At 39.3% G+C, this 19923-nt stretch overlaps 1 protein-coding gene and 1 long non-coding RNA gene across 3 annotated transcripts in view; one reads left to right on the top strand and one right to left on the bottom strand.

The window, feature by feature from the left end:
* LOC126457337 (uncharacterized) overlaps nucleotides 1–19923 on the top strand; it is a 46972-nt gene that overhangs the window by 21397 nt on the left and 5652 nt on the right. For both annotated transcript variants that reach the window (XR_007585458.1, XR_007585459.1), the window contains exon 3: nucleotides 9448–9571. This is a non-coding gene — a long non-coding RNA (uncharacterized LOC126457337). The remainder of the gene's footprint in view (nucleotides 1–9447; nucleotides 9572–19923) is intronic.
* The window catches only part of LOC126457336 (U6 snRNA-associated Sm-like protein LSm4), a 55915-nt gene continuing 47731 nt past the window's right edge, over nucleotides 11740–19923 (bottom strand). The window contains exon 5 of the mRNA XM_050093551.1: nucleotides 11740–12159. Coding sequence (XP_049949508.1) covers nucleotides 12083–12159 — 77 coding nt within the window. The 3' untranslated portion in view covers nucleotides 11740–12082. The remainder of the gene's footprint in view (nucleotides 12160–19923) is intronic.

The following is a 19923-nucleotide window of genomic DNA, read 5'->3' as shown; positions in this document are numbered from 1 at the left end:
TCGAGGGACATGAAGGGGAAGCAGTGGTTGGGAAGGGAGTAAGACAGGGCTGTAGCCTCTCCCTGATGTTATTCAATCTGTATATTGAGCAAGCAGTAAAGGAAACAAAAGAAAAATTCGGAGTAGGTATTAAAATCCATGGAGAAGAAATAAAAACTTTGAGGTTCGCCGATGACATCGTAATTCTGTCAGAGACAGCAAAGGACTTGGAAGAGCAGTTGAATGGAATGGACAGTGTCTTGAAAGGAGGATATAAGATGAACATCAACAAAAGCAAAACGAAGATAATGGAATGTAGTCGAATTAAGTCGGGTGATGCTGAAGGAATCAGATTAGGAAATGAGACACTTAAAGTAGTAAAGGAGTTTTGCTATTTGGGGAACAAAATAACTGATGATGGTCGAAGTAGAGAGGATATAAAATGTAGACTGGCAATGGCAAGGAAAGTGTTTCGGAAGAAGAGAAATTTGTTAACATCGAGTATAGATTTAAGTGTCAGGAAGTCATTTCTGAAAGTATTTGTATGGAGCGTAGCCATGTATGGAAGTGAAACATGGACAATAAATAGTTGGGACAAGAAGAGCATAGAAACATTTGAAATGTGGTGCTACAGAAGAATGCTGAAGATTAGATGGGTAGATTACATAACTAGTGAGGAAGTATTGAATAGGATTGGGGAGAAGAGAAGTTTGTGGCACAATTTGTTCGGAAGAAGGGATCGGTTGGTAGGACATGTTCTGAGGCATCAAGGGATCACCAATTTAGTATTGGAGGGCAGCGTTGAGGGTAAAAATCGTAGAAGGAGACCAAGAGATGAATACACTAAGCAGATTCAGAAGGATGTAGGTTGCAGTAGGTGTTGGGAGATGAAGAAGCTTGCACAGGATAGAGTAGCATGGAGAGCTGCATCAAACCAGTCTCAGGACTGAAGACCACAACAACAACAACTACCCTACAACAGCTCCCACATTTCTCACTCATGGGCAGTTTCTAAAGAATAATTAAGTTTAAAGAATGTTTTAAATTTGTCAGGGATGTGAGATTTTCTTTACATAAACGAAAAAACGACACAGGCCTCATGGGCAGTTGTTGTTTTTGTACTGATTTAAAGATACAGTGGCAGAATAATTAATTAGAGAATTTACGTTATCAACCGTGTTTGGTCATATTTTTAAACGTTTATAACTCGGGAAATTTAGGCCTAAATCGCGTCTATCAACCAGTAAACAATATGGAATGTGTTACTTAAATACGTTTTGGAAATGTTTAATTACACTTTTATTGCGACGGTTGACATTGACGAAACTAGTAGCTGTCTTTTTTTAAAGAATTTTTCACTGTCCAGAAAACTTGAATAGAATTTTTTCCGTTTATTACGTCGCGATTATGGGAACTTCAGATAACACGAACTTTTTCAAGAACAAGCTCAGCTGGGATGTTAATATTCAGTTGTTTGACAAGAACGGATGCTACAGGAAGTATATGAAAGAGAGAAAATTTAAATTTGACACTATTTCCTCTTAAATAAGTTCTTTTAGCGGACGAAGAAAATACGTAGAAAATTTAAGTTTGACACTATTTCCTCTTAAATACGCTCTTTTAGTGGACGAAGAAAATACCTGTCATCTCTCTCGGCGGCCATCTTGCCAAACATTGCTCAGTGCCGCACAAGGGGAGGCCACGACGTTTGGAATGCGGATTTACGGTAAACTTCGTACACTCGTAGTACTCCACGAGGACAACAAAATATGTAAGCAGTAGCGCGTACTTCTCAAGCGTTACTGAGAAAATCGCAAGATAATTTCGGTCGTCGAATATATATTTGCGCGTGGCCTTTTAACCATAAAGCGGCTGCGGCCGAGTGCTGACGGCACGGTAGCTCAGCGTGTTCGGTCAGAGCGTTAGCTTCCGTTTATAGTAAAAAAAACTGAGCGAACGGATGAACGAACAAACTAACGGATATCATCGGACGTCCGCCCTGAACAAATTCAGCGAACAATATAGAACAAAAGTGGTTGGCGTTCAAAAAAACTGACGAACGGAACTCGCGCGATCGAGCGGCCTGAACGCCAAACACTTACAAAAAAATTTTAAAAAATATATAAAAAAAACATTTTGCTGCATATTATTCGTTGAATTTGTCAGGGTGGACGTCCGATGACACCCGTTCAGTTTGTTCTTTTATTATAAAGGTTAGCTAACGTTGTGACCGAACACGCTGAGCTACCTTGCCGGCACCGCTCGGCTGCAGACGCTTCATGGTTGAAATGGCCACGCACAGCTATATATTCGACGACCGAAATTATCTTGCGATTTTCTCAGTAACGTTTGAAAAGTACGCGCTACTGCTTACACATGTTGTTGTCCTCATGGAGTACTACGATTGTACGAAGTTTGCAGTAAATCCGTGTTCCAGACTTTGTGGCCTCCCCTTGTCAGTGGCATTAGCATCACTGAGGCTGTCGCTGCTGACTGAGGTAACTCAATCTACTAATTCTTTCATAACATTGTTGAAAGCGACAGTAAATGGATTATCGTTTCATTTTTTACTGCATTCATTTAAAGCCATATTCTTCATTCATCGTCTAAGTTTTCACTGCCACGTTCGTCGTTTGTCGTCTGATACTTGCAAAAATGTTTCACCCACAATCCAGATAGCTACTTAACAATAAATAAGCTTGCTACAAACACGCATTTAAACAAACAACTCGCAGTGTCTGAACGTTCCAGCCAATTTTCTCATGAAACATTAAAATTGCCGGCAACATGAAAACAAATTCCACCAGCTGCGACATAGTCGCGAATGTGAACAGTGATCCAATACTGTCAAATTTTTTTTTATTCCAGTCTTTGATCACAATATCAATTCCTTTGACGACGATCTATTTCAGTCAATAATGACCATCTTCAGATCTACAACATAAAATATATACACCTAGTGGGAGTACGTCTTTCAACACAATACAGCATTACTTATCACAATATATTATCATTCAACCAGAGAAATGTACAGATAAAATACAGTACAGTGTACCTGTTATACACCATGTCCTAATGTGATAAGGCTGTAATGACATCGCCAAAACATATAAATAAGCTCAGCACAGCATCGTCACATGGATCTAAAATATAGTGTAAAGTAGGCCACATCGTCCACACAGTCATTTTGCAACTGCTATTGAAGTGCAGTAGGCACCAAAAATCTGTTTGCCTACATCCTTCATAGATGTCGCTACTGTGGGCTTATTTCCTTTTAATAATTTTATATGGGTAACTGTATTCTTTTACTGTATCACAATTGGTTTCTATAATATGAGTAGTTATCAATACTTACAAATCCGCTACATGTATTTTACCTAATATGTTTTTATCAGATTATGTTTCTAACGTAAATGATGACTACATCTAAGCCCACAGTAGCGACATCTATGAAGGATATAGGCAAACAGATTTTTGGTAGCAACTGCACTTCAGTAGCCCATCGCAAAATGACTGTGTGGACGATGTGGCCTATTTTACACCATATTTTAGATCTATGTGACGATGCTGTGCTGAGTATATTTATATGGTTTGATGATGCCATTATGGCCTTATCACATTAGGACATGGTGTAGGATACACTTTATCATATTTTATCTGTACATTTCCCTGGTTGTATGAAAGTATATTGTGATATGTAATGCTATATTGTGTTGAAAGACAGACTGCCCAATAGGTGTATATATTTTAGATTGTAGATTTGAAGGTCGTCATTAATGACTGAAACTGGTCATCATCAAAGGAATTGATGTTGTGATCAAAGACTGGAATAAAAACATTTGAAAACAAATTCCACTTACTAATCAATCTGATTCTATCCACGGTACTTTTTTTACTTCAAGTTGCAGCCATGTTGCAATCCATATCACTGTAAAATATTAAATATGGTACCAGTATATACACTCCTGGAAATTGAAATAAGAACACCGTGAATTCATTGTCCCAGGAAGGGGAAACTTTATTGACACATTCCTGGGGTCAGATACATCACATGATCACACTGACAGAACCACAGGCACATAGACACAGGCAACACAGCATGCACAATGTCGGCACTAGTACAGTGTATATCCACCTTTCGCAGCAATGCAGGCTGCTATTCTCCCATGGAGACGATCGTAGAGATGCTGGATGTAGTCCTGTGGAACGGCTTGCCATGCCATTTCCACCTGGCGCCTCAGTTGGACCAGTGTTCGTGCTGGACGTGCAGACCGCGTGAAACGACGCTTCATCCAGTCCCAAACATGCTCAATGGGGGACAGATCCGGAGATATTGCTGGCCAGGGTAGTTGACTTACATCTTCTAGAGCACGTTGGGTGGCACGGGATACATGCGGACGTGCATTGTCCTGTTGGAACAGCAAGTTCCCTTGCCGGTCTAGGAATGGTAGAACGATGGGTTCGATGACGGTTTGGATGTACCGTGCACTATTCAGTGTCCCCTCGACAATCACCAGTGGTGTATGGCCAGTGTAGGAGATCGCTCCCCACACCATGACGCCGGGTGTTGGCCCTGTGTGCCTCGGTCGTATGCAGTCCTGATTGTGGCGCTCACCTGCACGGCGCCAAACACGCATACGACCATCATTGGCACCAAGGCAGAAGCGACTCTCATTGCTGAAGACGACATGTCTCCATTCGTCCCTCCATTCACGCCTGTCGCGACACCACTGGAGGCGGGCTGCACGATGTTGGGGCGTGAGCGGAAGACGGCCTAACGGTGTGCGGGATCGTAGCCCAGCTTCATGGAGACGGTTGCGAATGGTCCTCGCCGATACCCCAGGAGCAACAGTGTCCCTAATTTGCTGGGAAGTGGCGGTGCGGTCCCCTACGGCACTGCGTAGGATCCTACGGTCTTGGCGTGCATCCGTGCGTCGCTGCGGTCCGGTCCCAGGTCGACGGGCACGTGCACCTTCCGCCAACCACTGGCGACAACATCGATGTACTGTGGAGACCTCACGCCCCACGTGTTGAGCAATTTGGCGGTACGTCCACCCGGCCTCCCGCATGCCCACTATACGCCCTCGCTCAAAGTCCGTCAACTGCACATACGGTTCACGTCCACGCTGTCGCGGCATGCTACCAGTGTTAAAGACTGCGATGGAGCTCCGTATGCCATGGCAAACTGGCTGACACTGACGGCGGCGGTGCACAAATGCTGCGCAGCTAGCGCCATTCGACGGCCAACACCGCGGTTCCTGGTGTGTCCGCTGTGCCGTGCGTGTGATCACTGCTTGTACAGCCCTCTCGCAGTGTCCGGAGCAAGTATGGTGGGTCTGACACACCGGTGTCAATGTGTTCTTTTTTCCATTTCCAGGAGTGTATTTCCCTTAATCAGCTAGGTGGATGGAACAATCACCACAGCCCACAGTCAGTAAACTGAACTTACCTAGACCGCTGTTCCATCTAATTAATTGCCTTTAAGGTCCTGTAGCCCATCTATAGAAATTCCTTTGCCCTCCTTACATGTTACTAAATTACTTTAAACAAATCAATCACTGTTTCTGGGGTCCAGTACATGACTGTGATTCTGCCAGGGAGTAAATCATTGCTGATTACAAAATTAAATGACAAACCATCAATAACAATAGTGTTTTCCTTAAAGTTGCTTCTTCTGTCACTTAGGGACACCAAGACTTGTTTCCTTAAGTGCTGCTTTTTTGCCCCAACATGGAAATCAGTGTCCTTCCTTTAACAGGGGTCTCTGCTAGTTTAGTGTCACTCTCCACCAGTTTAGAGTAAAAAGATACCGAAAGTGTCATTATTTGTGAAACAGAATGCAGGCACACCCTAGTCTCAACTCCTTCCACAGTTATCTCACTGGAAGGGACACCGATTGCAGCATTTCTGGGTTATCACAATATTGATCTATATTGTCCTCCACTTCTGATCACCAATACAACACTTTGCATATGCAATGCCCCTTTTCTGATAAGGCATTTACTGAAAGACCCGACTATCTTCGGTCTTTTACTTCTGCGGTCTCACACACCTCTGCCTTTCGTGAGGTCAGCACAGTGCACACACAACTATACATTCTTTCTTATTATATAATGCTTAAATGCAATTTACACAGTGCCTGTGGTCCAACACTTCATTCTAGCATTGTTCTCTTTTGGGTGGACCACAGCAGTCATCCCAGTATCATTTATTCCATTCCCCTCTGGCCTTGTGCCACTTCAGCCTGCCTTTGTATTGCAAGAATGCTTGCAACATCTCATTTTCCATAGCGACTGTTATCCTCTAATTCGATTGTTCTTCGATGTTGTCCACATACTTTAAAATATCTAGAAATTGTTTCTTGACAGCATCCCAATGAGTGCACACTGTACATGAACAGGGAATGGTGTGTCATCATGTTACACCATTCCTTATATGTAATTTTATGAGTCAAATAGCCTGCTAAAATGTGCAGATTACACTGCCATAGATTCACTTGACTGTAAAAAACACTGATCCCAGTGTATGATAATTTTCACATCCAGCTCACCATTTGTGTTACCTGGGCAGCGGTGTAACATATCCTCTGGTGAGCCAAATGTCAAAAGTCACATATAATCTTAGCACACTGTAGAACAGCTATAATGCTTCTGCATTATTTCAAGATATGTCTTCAGTGGAGGCAATCACTGCAAAGGTTTACAGCAAGGAATATATGATGATGACACCTGCTGATGTTTCATGAATAACAACACATCGATTGATAGTGACACCTATCAACAAGTATGTCTGACAAATAACACAGGTCTGGTTATCTTGCATCATCATCTTTTTGTCGAAACTAATTTCTCAGAAACGGGAGGCACACTGAATGTATGAAAGTTTTAATTTTATCAACAGTTATTCTCTTAGTGACATTTTCAATGACTCCTTGGCTACGAAACGCGTGGAGAAGAGTTAAGACATGTAAATGTTTTTCCTGCCATACACTTGTGTTCATCAACATGCAGGCAATTTTAATTCCACTAGAATCCTGCGCCAACTACAAATATTACAAATTTCATTTGTGATTGGAAACAACCTGTGAAGTAATTTCCTGACAACAACAGTCTGAAGTTGTTAAAAGTTCTTTCTGCTATGATAATAGGTATGCAGTTGCCTATGTGTTACTGATAATGAAATGACTTGTCATTCTTGTTCACTTTATGCAATCTGTAAAATCTAAGTGGTGTAGCAGCAAAATATTCATCTTGTGATGATGTAACTGAAAGTTCAAGAAAAGGTAATTCACCTTTCCAATATACTTGACAGACTGGTACAATAATATGCAAGGGCAATGAGCACAGACTGCCTTTTCACGATAAAATCACTGTGAGGTGAAAGAGTATACAATAGTATTACTATTACCAGAAGGCAGAATATCCATCACAGTACTCTTTGACAGCATGAAACACCTTATTTTCGAAATGTTAAGGTTCTACCAGGCAATTAAAAATCTGCGCCTTTTAGGCCCACTCAAGTTGTAACTGTTTTGGAGGCTTTGAGGTTCGTACACAAGCAGATATTACTAAAAGCTTGTGGCATTAATAAAATTACAGTTTTCACATTTAAGTGGCACAGGTATTTCATTTTTGCTGATTAGTATGTTGAGACCGTGCTTACACAATATACTGTCCAATATTTAACATGTTGTGCAAGTAGTTTTTCCTGTATTCTGCTCAGTAAATGAAATCTTATAAGCATTTAGCATTATTCTGCCTTTTGTCTTCATTTAATGTTTACTCTGTATACTTATTGGACAACCTAGTCATTAATTTGTCACTACCAGTTTTACAATTATTCTTACTTTCTCCTTATTGAGCTACTTGTTACTATAAAGATATCTTATAGCTTCTAAAGTGAATAAATTTCAATCTAATTACACTGTTATATACTGCATATATTTAAAGTAAATTACAAATCTCTATTTTTAAATTCATTAGGTTTTAGCACATTTTACAACCAATCAAAAATATACTCACTCTGATGAACTTAAGTGCTCAATACACAGAACATGCTGTTGTGAAATATAAATGAAATATTTGATCCTAGACAATGCTATTTGAACTATAAAACTAGAGAAGCTGTAGCATCAGAAACACAATGATTTCTTCCTTCACATTGAACAGTCACAAAATTCCCTATTTATCCAGTAAAACAGCCAAGAATATTACTGTAATATTCTATAAAACACTATCTGTTCCATGTCTGCTTCTGCATCATCCACATGTTGTACAAAAGTGTTTAATTTTTTCATCAAAATCTTTTATATGGTTATGGAACTTCTATGTCAAATAAAACTATTTCAACAATGATATGCTTACTGCAATTGAGACTAGTTTTTTTATGTGATACGAAAACACATGCACATTAGAACTTCATTCAGTTAACTTTCATGTTTAACGAGTGGGGGGGGGGGGGGGGGGGGAAATCAAGCACAACTTTAAAAAAATAACTGCAAACGATTTTATTAATAGCTGCAGTGTTTAAGATTCATTATTTCACTTTTACAACCCCTATTCTCTTGTATAACTTAAGATCCCACATTAAGACAGAAGTTCGTAACGCAGGAATTCTCATAACAGTATTAGCAAGAAATTACAATGAAGTACATAAATGTGGTTTGTATCTTTATATGTTTTCATCCCTACGGAAGTGTGACACACAACCATGTATTGCAACAAAAGTTCTGAGCAGTGATATGAAAGGAAAATTTTGTGTATAGAGAAAGCAGAAACCTTACAACTTCACTGAGGATGACACAGAACTACAATTTAAACTCAATGCAAAACCATCCATGATCTCTGTACATATATGAAAAAAGCAACTGCTGGACCTGGACACACATTCTGAATAACTTATGAAAGTTAGAAAGTTATAAAAGCTAAATTACTTTTATTTCAAAATTGTTTCTTACATACATCTATCATAATATTCATTTTCATTGTAGTTCTTTTAAATTATGATGAGATAAATTAAAATGGCTACTCACGAAAATGCAAATCTGGACATTGATGAAACTTCTACATTTTGGTAAGTAGTTCTAATGAAAAATATGAAATTGTGCAAGTGAAGTTGAGAGGGATTAGAGAAAGATGTAAAGGAAACCTAATAATAAAATACGACAAGAGATTTATTATGAGTAGTTAATATGATAGAGGTGGGGTGGAGGTCATATACCACAGGCAGCTCACAAAAAATGCCTGTGAAGGGTGAGCTGTGGCGTGGGAAAAAAAGTCATTCTCTCACTCCCCTCCACCCTGAAGCTGCCTATGGTCAGTGATAATGTCCACTTGAAAAATATTGCCTTTTCAGTGGACATCACTGTCAAGTCTTTTTCTGTTTCACTGTTCATCATTGAAGCTCTAGTATTCTTTCATCAGTTTGGTAGATATTTATATTCATGGTGTTTTGCTGTTCTGTTTTTAGCATTTGAAGAGAAAAGTTTATTTCAGTAAGTGGTGAATCATCAGTCAATGAGACTATTTCCTTTGCTTCCAGAACTACAAGAAGAGACAGATAATTCTTATGAGGCTAAGGAAATAAATCATGGGTGAGTAAGCTAGGGCAGAAAATTTTAAACATTTAGGGAAGTAAAGTATTATGCTGGCATTTCTGTATAAACTATTACAATTCAAAAACAGGCAATTTCTGGGTGAATTTTCTCTCTGTAAAAAGTGTCTAAGATCCTAAGAATTCAAGTTTTACTACAATAACTTCAGCAGGGATGTAACACAAAAAATAAATGAAGAATTTGACCAATATTATTTGGGAAGTATCAGTTCAATGTAAAGGTGTAGTTTAACACATTCCAGCTGGCCCAGTGACCTTAGCAATCCTCCAGAAGCCATATACTTTTTCAACTTCTTGGTATGGCTCCTGCTTACAAGATAAAGGAGAAAAGCTAAACTTTTTATTGAAACATTGACCATCATCTTTTACCTACGCCTATATTCAAGGTGTTTTGAAATTCACCTGCCATTTACACTAAAATTATATTTTCAAAATTAGAAGATTTGGACGTAGAAATCTGTGTAAATGATATACATAAGAATTTGTATGACACTTTTCACTGTGAAAAATTCAGCTTTATGTGATATTGTTTGGAACAGTCTGGTAAGCAACCCTACTTGACATTCTTCCCACCACCATCTGGCAGTATCTTGAAGCAAACTTCTTGCTTGCTGTCTATGGTACACGAGTGAGAACATCCTTTTGGAGGTAGCCTGTTTTGGTGTAGAGCACTACTTTCCATTTACAATAAAATCTCTACAAACTGTCTCGAGAATTTGTTTTCTTAGTTTCACCATAAATGTAAACAAGTTGATCGTTTGAGAGAGACAAGCCTGAAGTTTCTTGTAGGAACTAACCCTAGATTTGGTTTGACCTCTTCTTAGTTTTTTTAAATTCCTGTGGCACTCCTCTTCTATTCCTCATTCCTGTACCACGGGCACACATGCCCTTATGAAACAATCTTTCAAATAAGCTTACACTGAAATAAAACTGGTCCATGTACAATGTATGACCCTTACGTAGATAACTGTTGTACACATGAAGGACTAGTGAATCTGCAGTATTATCTTTTCCCCCTGCACCAGTATACACTTCACAGTTTAAAACATACCCTGTTGCACAATCATTAAGAATGAAAACATTATACCACAACTGTGTGCCTTGTCCTTGATATATAACCTAAATCAAATTCTTCCACTTCAAGGACATAAGCCTCCATCAACCATTAGATTCTTGCCAAGATAAAAGCTGCTCTTGCTTCTCAATATAAAGTTACCACAGGCTGGATCTTGTGTGAAGGAAAATGTTTCGGTTGGCCCCAGTCTACGAAATTGTCAATGTTGTTCAGATGAAGCAAAAAGTAAACAGACACAAATCTCTCTTCACGATTTTCAAAGGTAAAGATGTTAGAACATTAGCTCATTGCTCCAACAGTCTGTGATATTTGGTTTGTGCACAAGGCATATGTGAATACTTACAGCACAAAACTGATGCACCTCATGCAGCTCCACAGCAGACCAATTGGTCCAAAGCTACTTGGGGGTCATTTTCCTGCCTCTGCACATTCTTGACAGTAAACAAATTTGGTGCTTTCAGTGTCCAATGGTGCAAAAACATTACTTACATGCGTATTCATTAACCCAGGCAATGACGCTGGTTTGAGACTCCTGCTGTTGTGTTTTGCCATGTTGAATGAGAGCTTCACACTATTCCAGTTTATCTGATATCTCATTTTCATTTTCAGGTCATTAGTTATCTTCAAAATACAAGAGTCAGTAAAACTACCGTGAATGCAACTGGCTGATATATTTACAGTTTGTTTCAAAAAATACTGTTGTCAATTTTAAAACTGTCATTGTCAATTGTTCATTTAGATTCTTCGAGTAGTCCCAATTTCTTTTCGGTCAAACCATCCTCCATTTCATGACACACTTTTGCAATCAAGACAACAACAGAACAACATTGCAACAATGAAAGTGCAGGAACTAATCACACTTTTAATACGTTCCTCAAGTCACATGATGCCTTGTGAAAGCAGGTAATGTTATCTAGCAGCTCTCCTACAAGAGCAGATGACTGACGTCAAGCAGTCACTCCTTGGAAATAATACACTACATTGTGAAGTAAAAATCAGAAAACCTGCACTCAGATTCTACAAGTGCCGACTGCTAGGGAAATCACAACACGCCCCAGAAAATTGCTACTGCAAATTGTTTAGTCATTTTATTAGAAACTGAAGGCATTAATAGTCTTACACTGCAAGTATCCACAGTATGTAGTTCATAAATTTATTTTGTATGTCCATTCTGACTAGTAAAAAAAGGATAACAACAAATCTTTCTCTCCTCTCAGGGCATAAAACTCAAGGAATCTGTCTGACACATTTTACACAGCACATAACAATAATAATGATAATGAAGTACATCATTAACCTCTACAATTCACTTAAAGCATCTGCAGAACATTTACATCACAGTGGTTCCAGTACAAAAATAACAGTTCTTTTTAAAACAGCACTCATTGCAGAAATGTCAGTGAGTCACATGCCCATTCACTTCTTCACTTGCTTGGGATTTCTGCCTCCTCGACCTAGCTGTCCTGGTCTCCCACCACGTCCTCCAAATGTGCCTATGAAACAGATGAGAAACAAGCTTAATCAGAAACTTTCACATACACTATGTGTAGTTAGCTTTAAAGGTACTGTTAGTGGTTGGGGGTTCAAGGTTTGAATAATATGCTAACAGCATGGTGATGGATTTTTTCCCTTGTCTTTGGGTCCATAGCCACAAAACATTGATTTGAAGAAGACTTGATTCTGTTGAGGCTATGTAATATTTGAAGAAGGCACTTTATTCATCACTGTATGGTCTTATTCAAATGATATACAGCCTCACTGGAAATTCTTTCTATATATGGATGGCTGAGCACACAAAAAACAGGATGAACCTTTCCAACATGTTAAAAGTTTACTTTTTCACTTCTCATGCGCATAGAAATCGCGTCTAATGAGGCACACATTCAAGTTATTTCTAAAAACAACTTTTCAACCTGCTGAAGATTTTTCATGATTTATGTAGTAGTTAACATCTTTATGTCCTTTTGACTGGGGCAGAAAGTCTGAAAACTTCCCTTTAGCACAGTAATGGTTTTTCGATTTTGCTCGAAACTGATTTCGAGAAGCATCAGCAGATGTACTGGCACACGTTGAATCATCTTGCTAAGTTAGAAAGCCACTACTTTTGAAGGAATCAGTTGCTATTTAAGCTCAGATCTGAGAGTGCACAAAATGTTAAGTCTTTTTCCTGGAGTAGTGCCCGGAACTAAATATCAGTGAAAATATGTACAGAGATATTTTTAGAAGTGATTTTAAATTAAAATCTAGTGTGTCAAATGTATGCACATTCATATTGTGGCAAACTCTTCATGTAGATGGTTAGTGCCAATAACGCCGAAGGAATTAAAAAAGGTTTAACAGAAAGAAATATAAGTGTTAAGCATTGCAGCACTGACTCAAACAAGAAGAAGCAGACTACTAATAATGTCTTACTGAAGTAAAATGTCTGCAAAATTGTTAGTATTAGTAGTAATCTTAAATTTGGTTCCAATTCCATACCTATGCATAGGTCTATTAAAAGGAAAAATAGTGGGGAATGTAAACCAACATCATATCATATTGTATTTCAACCTTGTCAAATACTACAAGCAATCACTCATGTAGTGTAAAATCTAAATGACGATTACTATAACAGGACCTTCCATGTAAGCTGTGGCTGTACTACAGCACACACCACATGCCATTTAGACAATGAGCCTACACGATTCCAGTATTACATCCATACTGACATTAATATGATACACTATTATGTTAATTGATAGTAATATAAAAACATAGATATGAAATCTTGAAAGATTGTCACTTATCACATTCTATTTCACTCTACTGATTTATGCGAGGATAAATCATCAGGGAACAGTAACCAAAAAGGAAACTAATGAATGTAGGGCTGCAATTACATTCATCAAAAAATGCCTATTGACAAATATTGTACCCATGTTTGCCACGTAAAAATAAAGGTATGAGATTATGTTTCTTAGAAAATGAAAGTGTTCTGAAAAAATATGTTTGTAAGAAGAGTTGAAAGTGAAATATAAGGAGCTCACTCTTACTAAAAAGGTGAAAGTGTGTGTCCCACTTGTTACTGGGCAAAATGCTAAATTGGGGATACCTCTGGTCAATGTGTGAAACAGCTGACTGTTATATTGATTTGGAAAGACAATCTTTTAGTGACAGACATAAAGTGTTCATATACTAATAATCCTGCAGCAGAATTCCAATTTTAAGACAGAGTAGTAAATCTACCAAACATTACATTCTCAAATGAAGAGCTCAAAGTGTTAGAAAATGGGGTAAAATACAACTTACATCCTTCAGTTAATAACAACAATTTTAAAAGACCAGTTGCAAGTACAAAAATATTAATCTTTGAAAGCTGAGTGTTCATTAGCACAGGAAAATTACATGTCCTGTAAGATAGCTAAATTTATTAAACAACATGTACAAGAAACAATATTATGAAAAGGAAAGTTGCTACTCACCATACAGCGGAGATGCAGAGTCGCAGATTGGCACAACAAAAGACTGTCACAAATAAAACTTCCAGCCCAATGCTTTTGTCAAAAGTAGACAACACACACACACACACACACACACACACACACACACACACACACACACACAGATGAAGGCCTTACAGGCTGAATGCTTTATTTGTGCCTATCAGCATCTCCACTATATGGTGAGTTCCTCCTTTTCATTATATTGTTTCATTCCATCCTGGATTTTACATGTACAAGAAAATAAGAGAGACAAAGTTAATAAACTTGAATATCACAAAATGTTAACGAGGAGGTTGTTGGAGGACAAAACTTGATAGCCAGAGCACATAAAGGTAATTATTAGTTGTTTTATAAATCGATGATTACATTAGTAAAAGAAAACTATTTTTTGAATCAAATAACATTACTATATTATAGAATGACCCCCATACATTCTTTCTAAAAATCCCCGACAAAAAAGTAACATTCAATATGTATTAAATGAATTTAAAAAAGAATACACTTATTATGTACTCAAAATCATCTAGGTTTAAACCAACATAAGATACACAAAAGTGGCATACCATTTAGCCTGATTGTCAATTACATCAACAGCTGAGGTTAGTTGCTTAGTCAAAAGCTTAACAGCACCATTAATAATAATTACATCTTCTGTGAGAAATATATAATCAAGAACAGTGCTGAATTGGTCAGATTTTTGAATGAGATCCATGTGAGTGATAACACTGCTTTACGCTCTTTTGATGTAGTGAATTTATATACTTATGTACCAATTGAGGAGCCATTGAGAAGGAGAATAAAGTACTTATGAAAATACTTTTAAGAAAAAATTACAAATATGCAGTTCTGCCTTATTGTGGGAATGTTTCTGAGAATGTTAAACAGTTTTTCAAGAGAAGTAACATTTTTATCATTTCAGACTGATAGCAAGTTGAGGAAAAAACATGACATTGGTCGGGAGTTTATAAATGATCAATCTGGAGTTTACAGAATCAGTTGTCAGCAATGTGACAAAATTAATATCAGTCAGACATGTACGAAACTAAGAATAGGGTTCAAATGACATGCATATCACAGCAATACATATGCTTTATTCACCAAGTTGAAAGCACATAATCTTACACTAGGCAACATCTCATCTCAGATCTGGTGGAACTATTACAGAAAGTTCATAAAGATATTAATATGAATTTGCTAGAAGAGATTGAAATTTTCACAAACTTATTTCACACCCAGATAGAGTTCTTTACGAACAGACTGACTTAAACATTATTTGAATAACAAACATGATTTGAATAACTTTCACATGTAATCAAAAGTGTCGTATTTACTCGAATCGAAGCCGCACCTGAAAATTGAGACTCGAAAGCACGGAAAAAAAATTTTGCCGAATCTTAGCCGCACCTGAAATTTGAGACTCTAAATTCAAGGGGAGAGAAAAGTTTTAGACCGCACCTCAAAATCGAAACAAAGTTGGTCCATTGTAACATGAGACACAATTTAGGTCGAATGGATGAAAATACAGCTACTGTAATTTGGTTCGAGTCATAAGCTTAACATTTAAGCTTACCAAGTAGCCATTGCTATGTGTCTGTATTTATACCAGTACCCTTCCGTTTTCATGCGCTTCGTCTGGTTTGAATCGATTGCTTATTTTGCTTTGATCTGATGAGTGCCGTTCTCTTTGTTATAGGTGTTTACGTCACTCTAAGCTAAAAATGCATTACAGTATTGTGTCATGCATTGTTTGTCGTGTTCTGATAATTAGTGTTTACGACCTGTCACCGCTCGTGGCATGGCTTGCTTCTTTTGTCCGCGCTACCGCCACTTACAATAAAAAAAAAAAAAAAAAATAAATAAAAAATAAAAAAAAGAGAGGAATTGTCTCATAAGTGAAACAATGGCAAAGAGACTGCTATTTGTTGTTACTTACACTGCTGCTTTCTTTGATAATGATCAACAAGAACCAAATAATAAACTACATATTATAGAATATGTTCTGAACGAGAGTTTGGCAAAAATTTTTCTCAGTTTGAAAATCTTTGCAGACGCCTCTTTAGTACATTGGATTCTGCACAGAAATTAGAGTCATCTTAGATTTAAAAATCTAGTCAGTTGCCATGCTTCATTTCTGACTGGATCACTATACAGCATAAGAATAATACGAATATAAACATGACATGATATGTATATTCTTCCGCGTTTGCTGTTGTCTCACACTAGTTTCGTAGTTTATTAGGCAGACAGGATTTAAATGAGATAGCAGCAAACACGAAAGAATACATGGCATAATGTTTACATTCTTTTACCTTTTCTTTTAATTCATTTACTGACTCAGAGGTTTTGGCATCAGTATTTATCTTTGTGCCTGCCAAGCATGCCTGTGCCTGCAAAGCATGCCTGTGTAGCACTACATATATTTGACGGCAGAAGTTAGTTGTGGCGGCACCTACCAACATTTTTCAGAACTTCCGTTTACTCTGCACTCAATTCTAAGCCACAGGTGGTTTTTTGGACTACAAAAACCAGAAAAAAGTGTGGCTTAAATTTGAGTAAATACGGTATATTAGTGACCTGCAGAAGTGTGGCTACAGCCGAAAATAAAAATGTCTTCGATCCCACTTACGTCCCCGCCCCTCTCCATTTTGGTTGCTGTTCCTTGATGTTTTGTCCTTACACAAATCAACACAGTGGATGTGATAGGTGATACCCTAACAGGACTTCATATTTAACCTTTTATATTACCACTGATCAACATACAAGCACATCATTCTAATGTCAATACGGAGTAATACTGGAATCGTGTAGCCACATTGAGGGAGGGTGGTTATACGACTAAACAGTGAGGTCATCAATCCTGTGATTGAAAAATTACATGCGTAAGATAGAGGTGTCCACTGAAAGTGTGTGGATCCGGCTAGAGGGGTCCAACTATAAATCAAGGAAGCTAAAAACACACATAGGAGGAGGTATAAAAGGGTAAGCCAAATCTAAAAAGTAGAAAAACACCGGGATACAAGTGCGGTCTTTGCACGGGGAGTGATCATGTGTTCCTGACCAAGAAAACATCAAGAGAGGCCCTAATGAGAGCTACACTGCCCCTGCTCCAGGAGTAAAGCAAAACCTTATAACTGAAAATAAAAGCCACTTTCATGTAGGAAAACTAAGGACCAGTTCAATCACCTGTGAATTATCTGCCAATATTAAAGGCAAGGAAGGGCCAAAAGAAGAGGACATTCCACTAACATATGGGATACTGTCAGTCTGGCTCCACAACCACATAGTGGGGGTGGCCCATTAAGCAAAAGAAAACAATGGGTGATCCTAATATCACTGGTGTGTACACAGCATAGACTCCTTCAGAGAGGAGTGGAAGGAAGAGTGCCAAATTACAGTATTCTCCTTGATTGTGGGAAGTTTATTACTAAGAGCGGTAGTGCATAAGACGTCATTCCACTTTTGGATAAAGAGAGATCTGACGTACAGCCACATATCTGCACCTGGAATCACGAAAAGGAATGGGGCGTACGTATCTACCTCTCAAGCCAAACAGTCAGCCAGTTCATTCCCTGGGGTGCAGACATAACTTAGGAGCCAGATAAAGACAACTGAGCAGGCGACATGGCCAAGGGCAGAAAGGAGGTCATGGATAGCAGAGACCAAAGAGTGGTGATAGAAGCATTGGTCCATAACCTGCAGGTTGCTCATTGAGTCAGTACATATTCAAACATTGTGGGGGGAGGCCTAAGTAACAAAACGGAGGGCCCTGTTAATGGCTAGCATCTCTGCTGTGAACACAGTACATGATCCCGGCAGTACATGGTGTTCCATACCAGTAGGAGACATAAAAGCGTATCCCGCCTTATGTCATTTCAGAACAATCAGCATAGGAAATGATAGCACTACGGAAATCTACAAGGATGGAACATACAAGATGCCGGAATATCATAGGGGCAATGGAGACCTTAGGACCATGGAATAGGTCAGCCCTAATCCACAGTTGTGGCAACATCCAAGAAGGGGTGCAGGAGGAAAACAGGACTCTTCCCAGTGAGAGGAGGTGGAGATGCATTCCAACTGGCAATCCCACCCAAGGGTGGGTATCAGGAGTGAGGCATCCCTCGTTTGCCAAGAGGACAGGGTACACGGGATGGCTAGTGAATCGTCGAATGGCGATTGCGTAAGAAACCGGGATGCTGGCTTTGTCGTATTTGTAGAGGGGGGAATCCTTACTTCTGCGAGGAGACTGTCGACAACTAGTACAAAAGGCACTGATAGCCAGATGTACCCCATACTGATGAACAGGGTCAAGTAACGTCAGAGTGGAAGGAGCCACTGAGCCATAAACTTGACAACCATAATCTAGTCTGGGTAAAACTGCAAGCCATGGGAAAGAGCCCATGGCCCATGCAGAGACCCATCAGATTGAGCTTTGGAACTGGTGTTCAGCAGATGGCTTAGAGTGGGAGCTGTATCAGGTGCAAAAATCATCGACATGCAATGCCAGAGTAACCAGAGGCCCAACAGAGGTTACAAACCCATTGATGGTGATAAAGAATGTGACACTTACACAGAACACTGGGACATCGTTCTCCAGGATCCAAGGGGTGCTGAGTGAAGTGCCAACTCTAACACAGAAGAGCTGGTGGGGTAAAAATGTGCGGATAAAAATCAGAAGGGCATTAGAGGCCCAGTCATGGAGGGTAACTAAAATGCAATGGCGCCAAGCCATGTTGTAAGCTTTATGTAGGTCAATGAAGACTGCAATAAGGTGTTGTGGTTAGTAAAAGACTGTCAGACTACTGTTTCCAATCTGAGTAAATGGTCAGTTGTAGATCGAACTTCCTGGAATCCACACTGGTATGGGGACTAAAAGCACGAGATTTGAGTACCTAACATAATCGGAAGCTAATCTTCCTCTCGAGCAGTTTACACAGTATGTTGCTCATGCTAATCAGTCAGTAGCTTCTCGAGAGACGTTGGGTTCTTCCAAGGCTTAAGGACAGGGATAACTATGCCGTCTTGCCATTGAAAGGGGAGGGCACCTGTGAGCCAAATGCGGTTGAAGACCCTGAGTTGCCCTTGGGTAACATCCAAGTATTGGATCAGCTGGTTGTGGATGGAATCTGGGCCTGGGGCCATGTCATGTGAAGAGGAAAGAGCTTGCAAGAATTCCCATTCAGTGAAGGGTTCATTGTAGACTTCAGCTTGGTGGAGGTTGAAACACAGGGGATTTCTTCAACTCGTCGTTTCTGCCAGAGAAAGGTAGCAGGATAGGAAGAGGATGCCGATGCTGTTGCAAAGTGTGTTGTGAGGTGTTCTGCAAGGACCAATGGATCACTATAAAGAGCACCCTGTAGGCTAAGACCCTGGACAGTCGATTGTTGCTGGTGGCCCAGAGGCTACGGAGCTTGAAGCAAACCTGCAATGAAGAGGCATACGTCTCCAGGTAGAAAACGTAGTGCTCCCAGCATTCCTTTTTACTTAGTTTAATAAGGTAGCGAGCCTTAGCATGGAGACGTTTAAAAACAATAAGGTCGGTCTGTGAAGGGTATTGTTTAAATTGTTGCAGTACCTGTTGGCAGTCAGCAGTCCTTGATAGCAACTGCTGCGTTCTTCGTCCCCTATGGTACCGGTCGATGACAAGGGGGGCCTGTGATAGGGGAATAGCAGTGCCAGTGGCATGAAGAACAGTGTCAGAGGCAACTTGCATGATGGCAACAATGCAATCCAAGAGAGGTCTCTAAGTGCACAGTAGACGTATATAAAGGCTGA

Source organism: Schistocerca serialis, chromosome 2 (genome assembly GCF_023864345.2).
Source record: "Schistocerca serialis cubense isolate TAMUIC-IGC-003099 chromosome 2, iqSchSeri2.2, whole genome shotgun sequence".
Classification (NCBI taxonomy): domain Eukaryota; kingdom Metazoa; phylum Arthropoda; class Insecta; order Orthoptera; family Acrididae; genus Schistocerca; species Schistocerca serialis.
The sequence above is the reverse complement of the archived record's forward strand: the minus strand, read 5'-3'. Positions and strand labels throughout refer to the sequence as shown.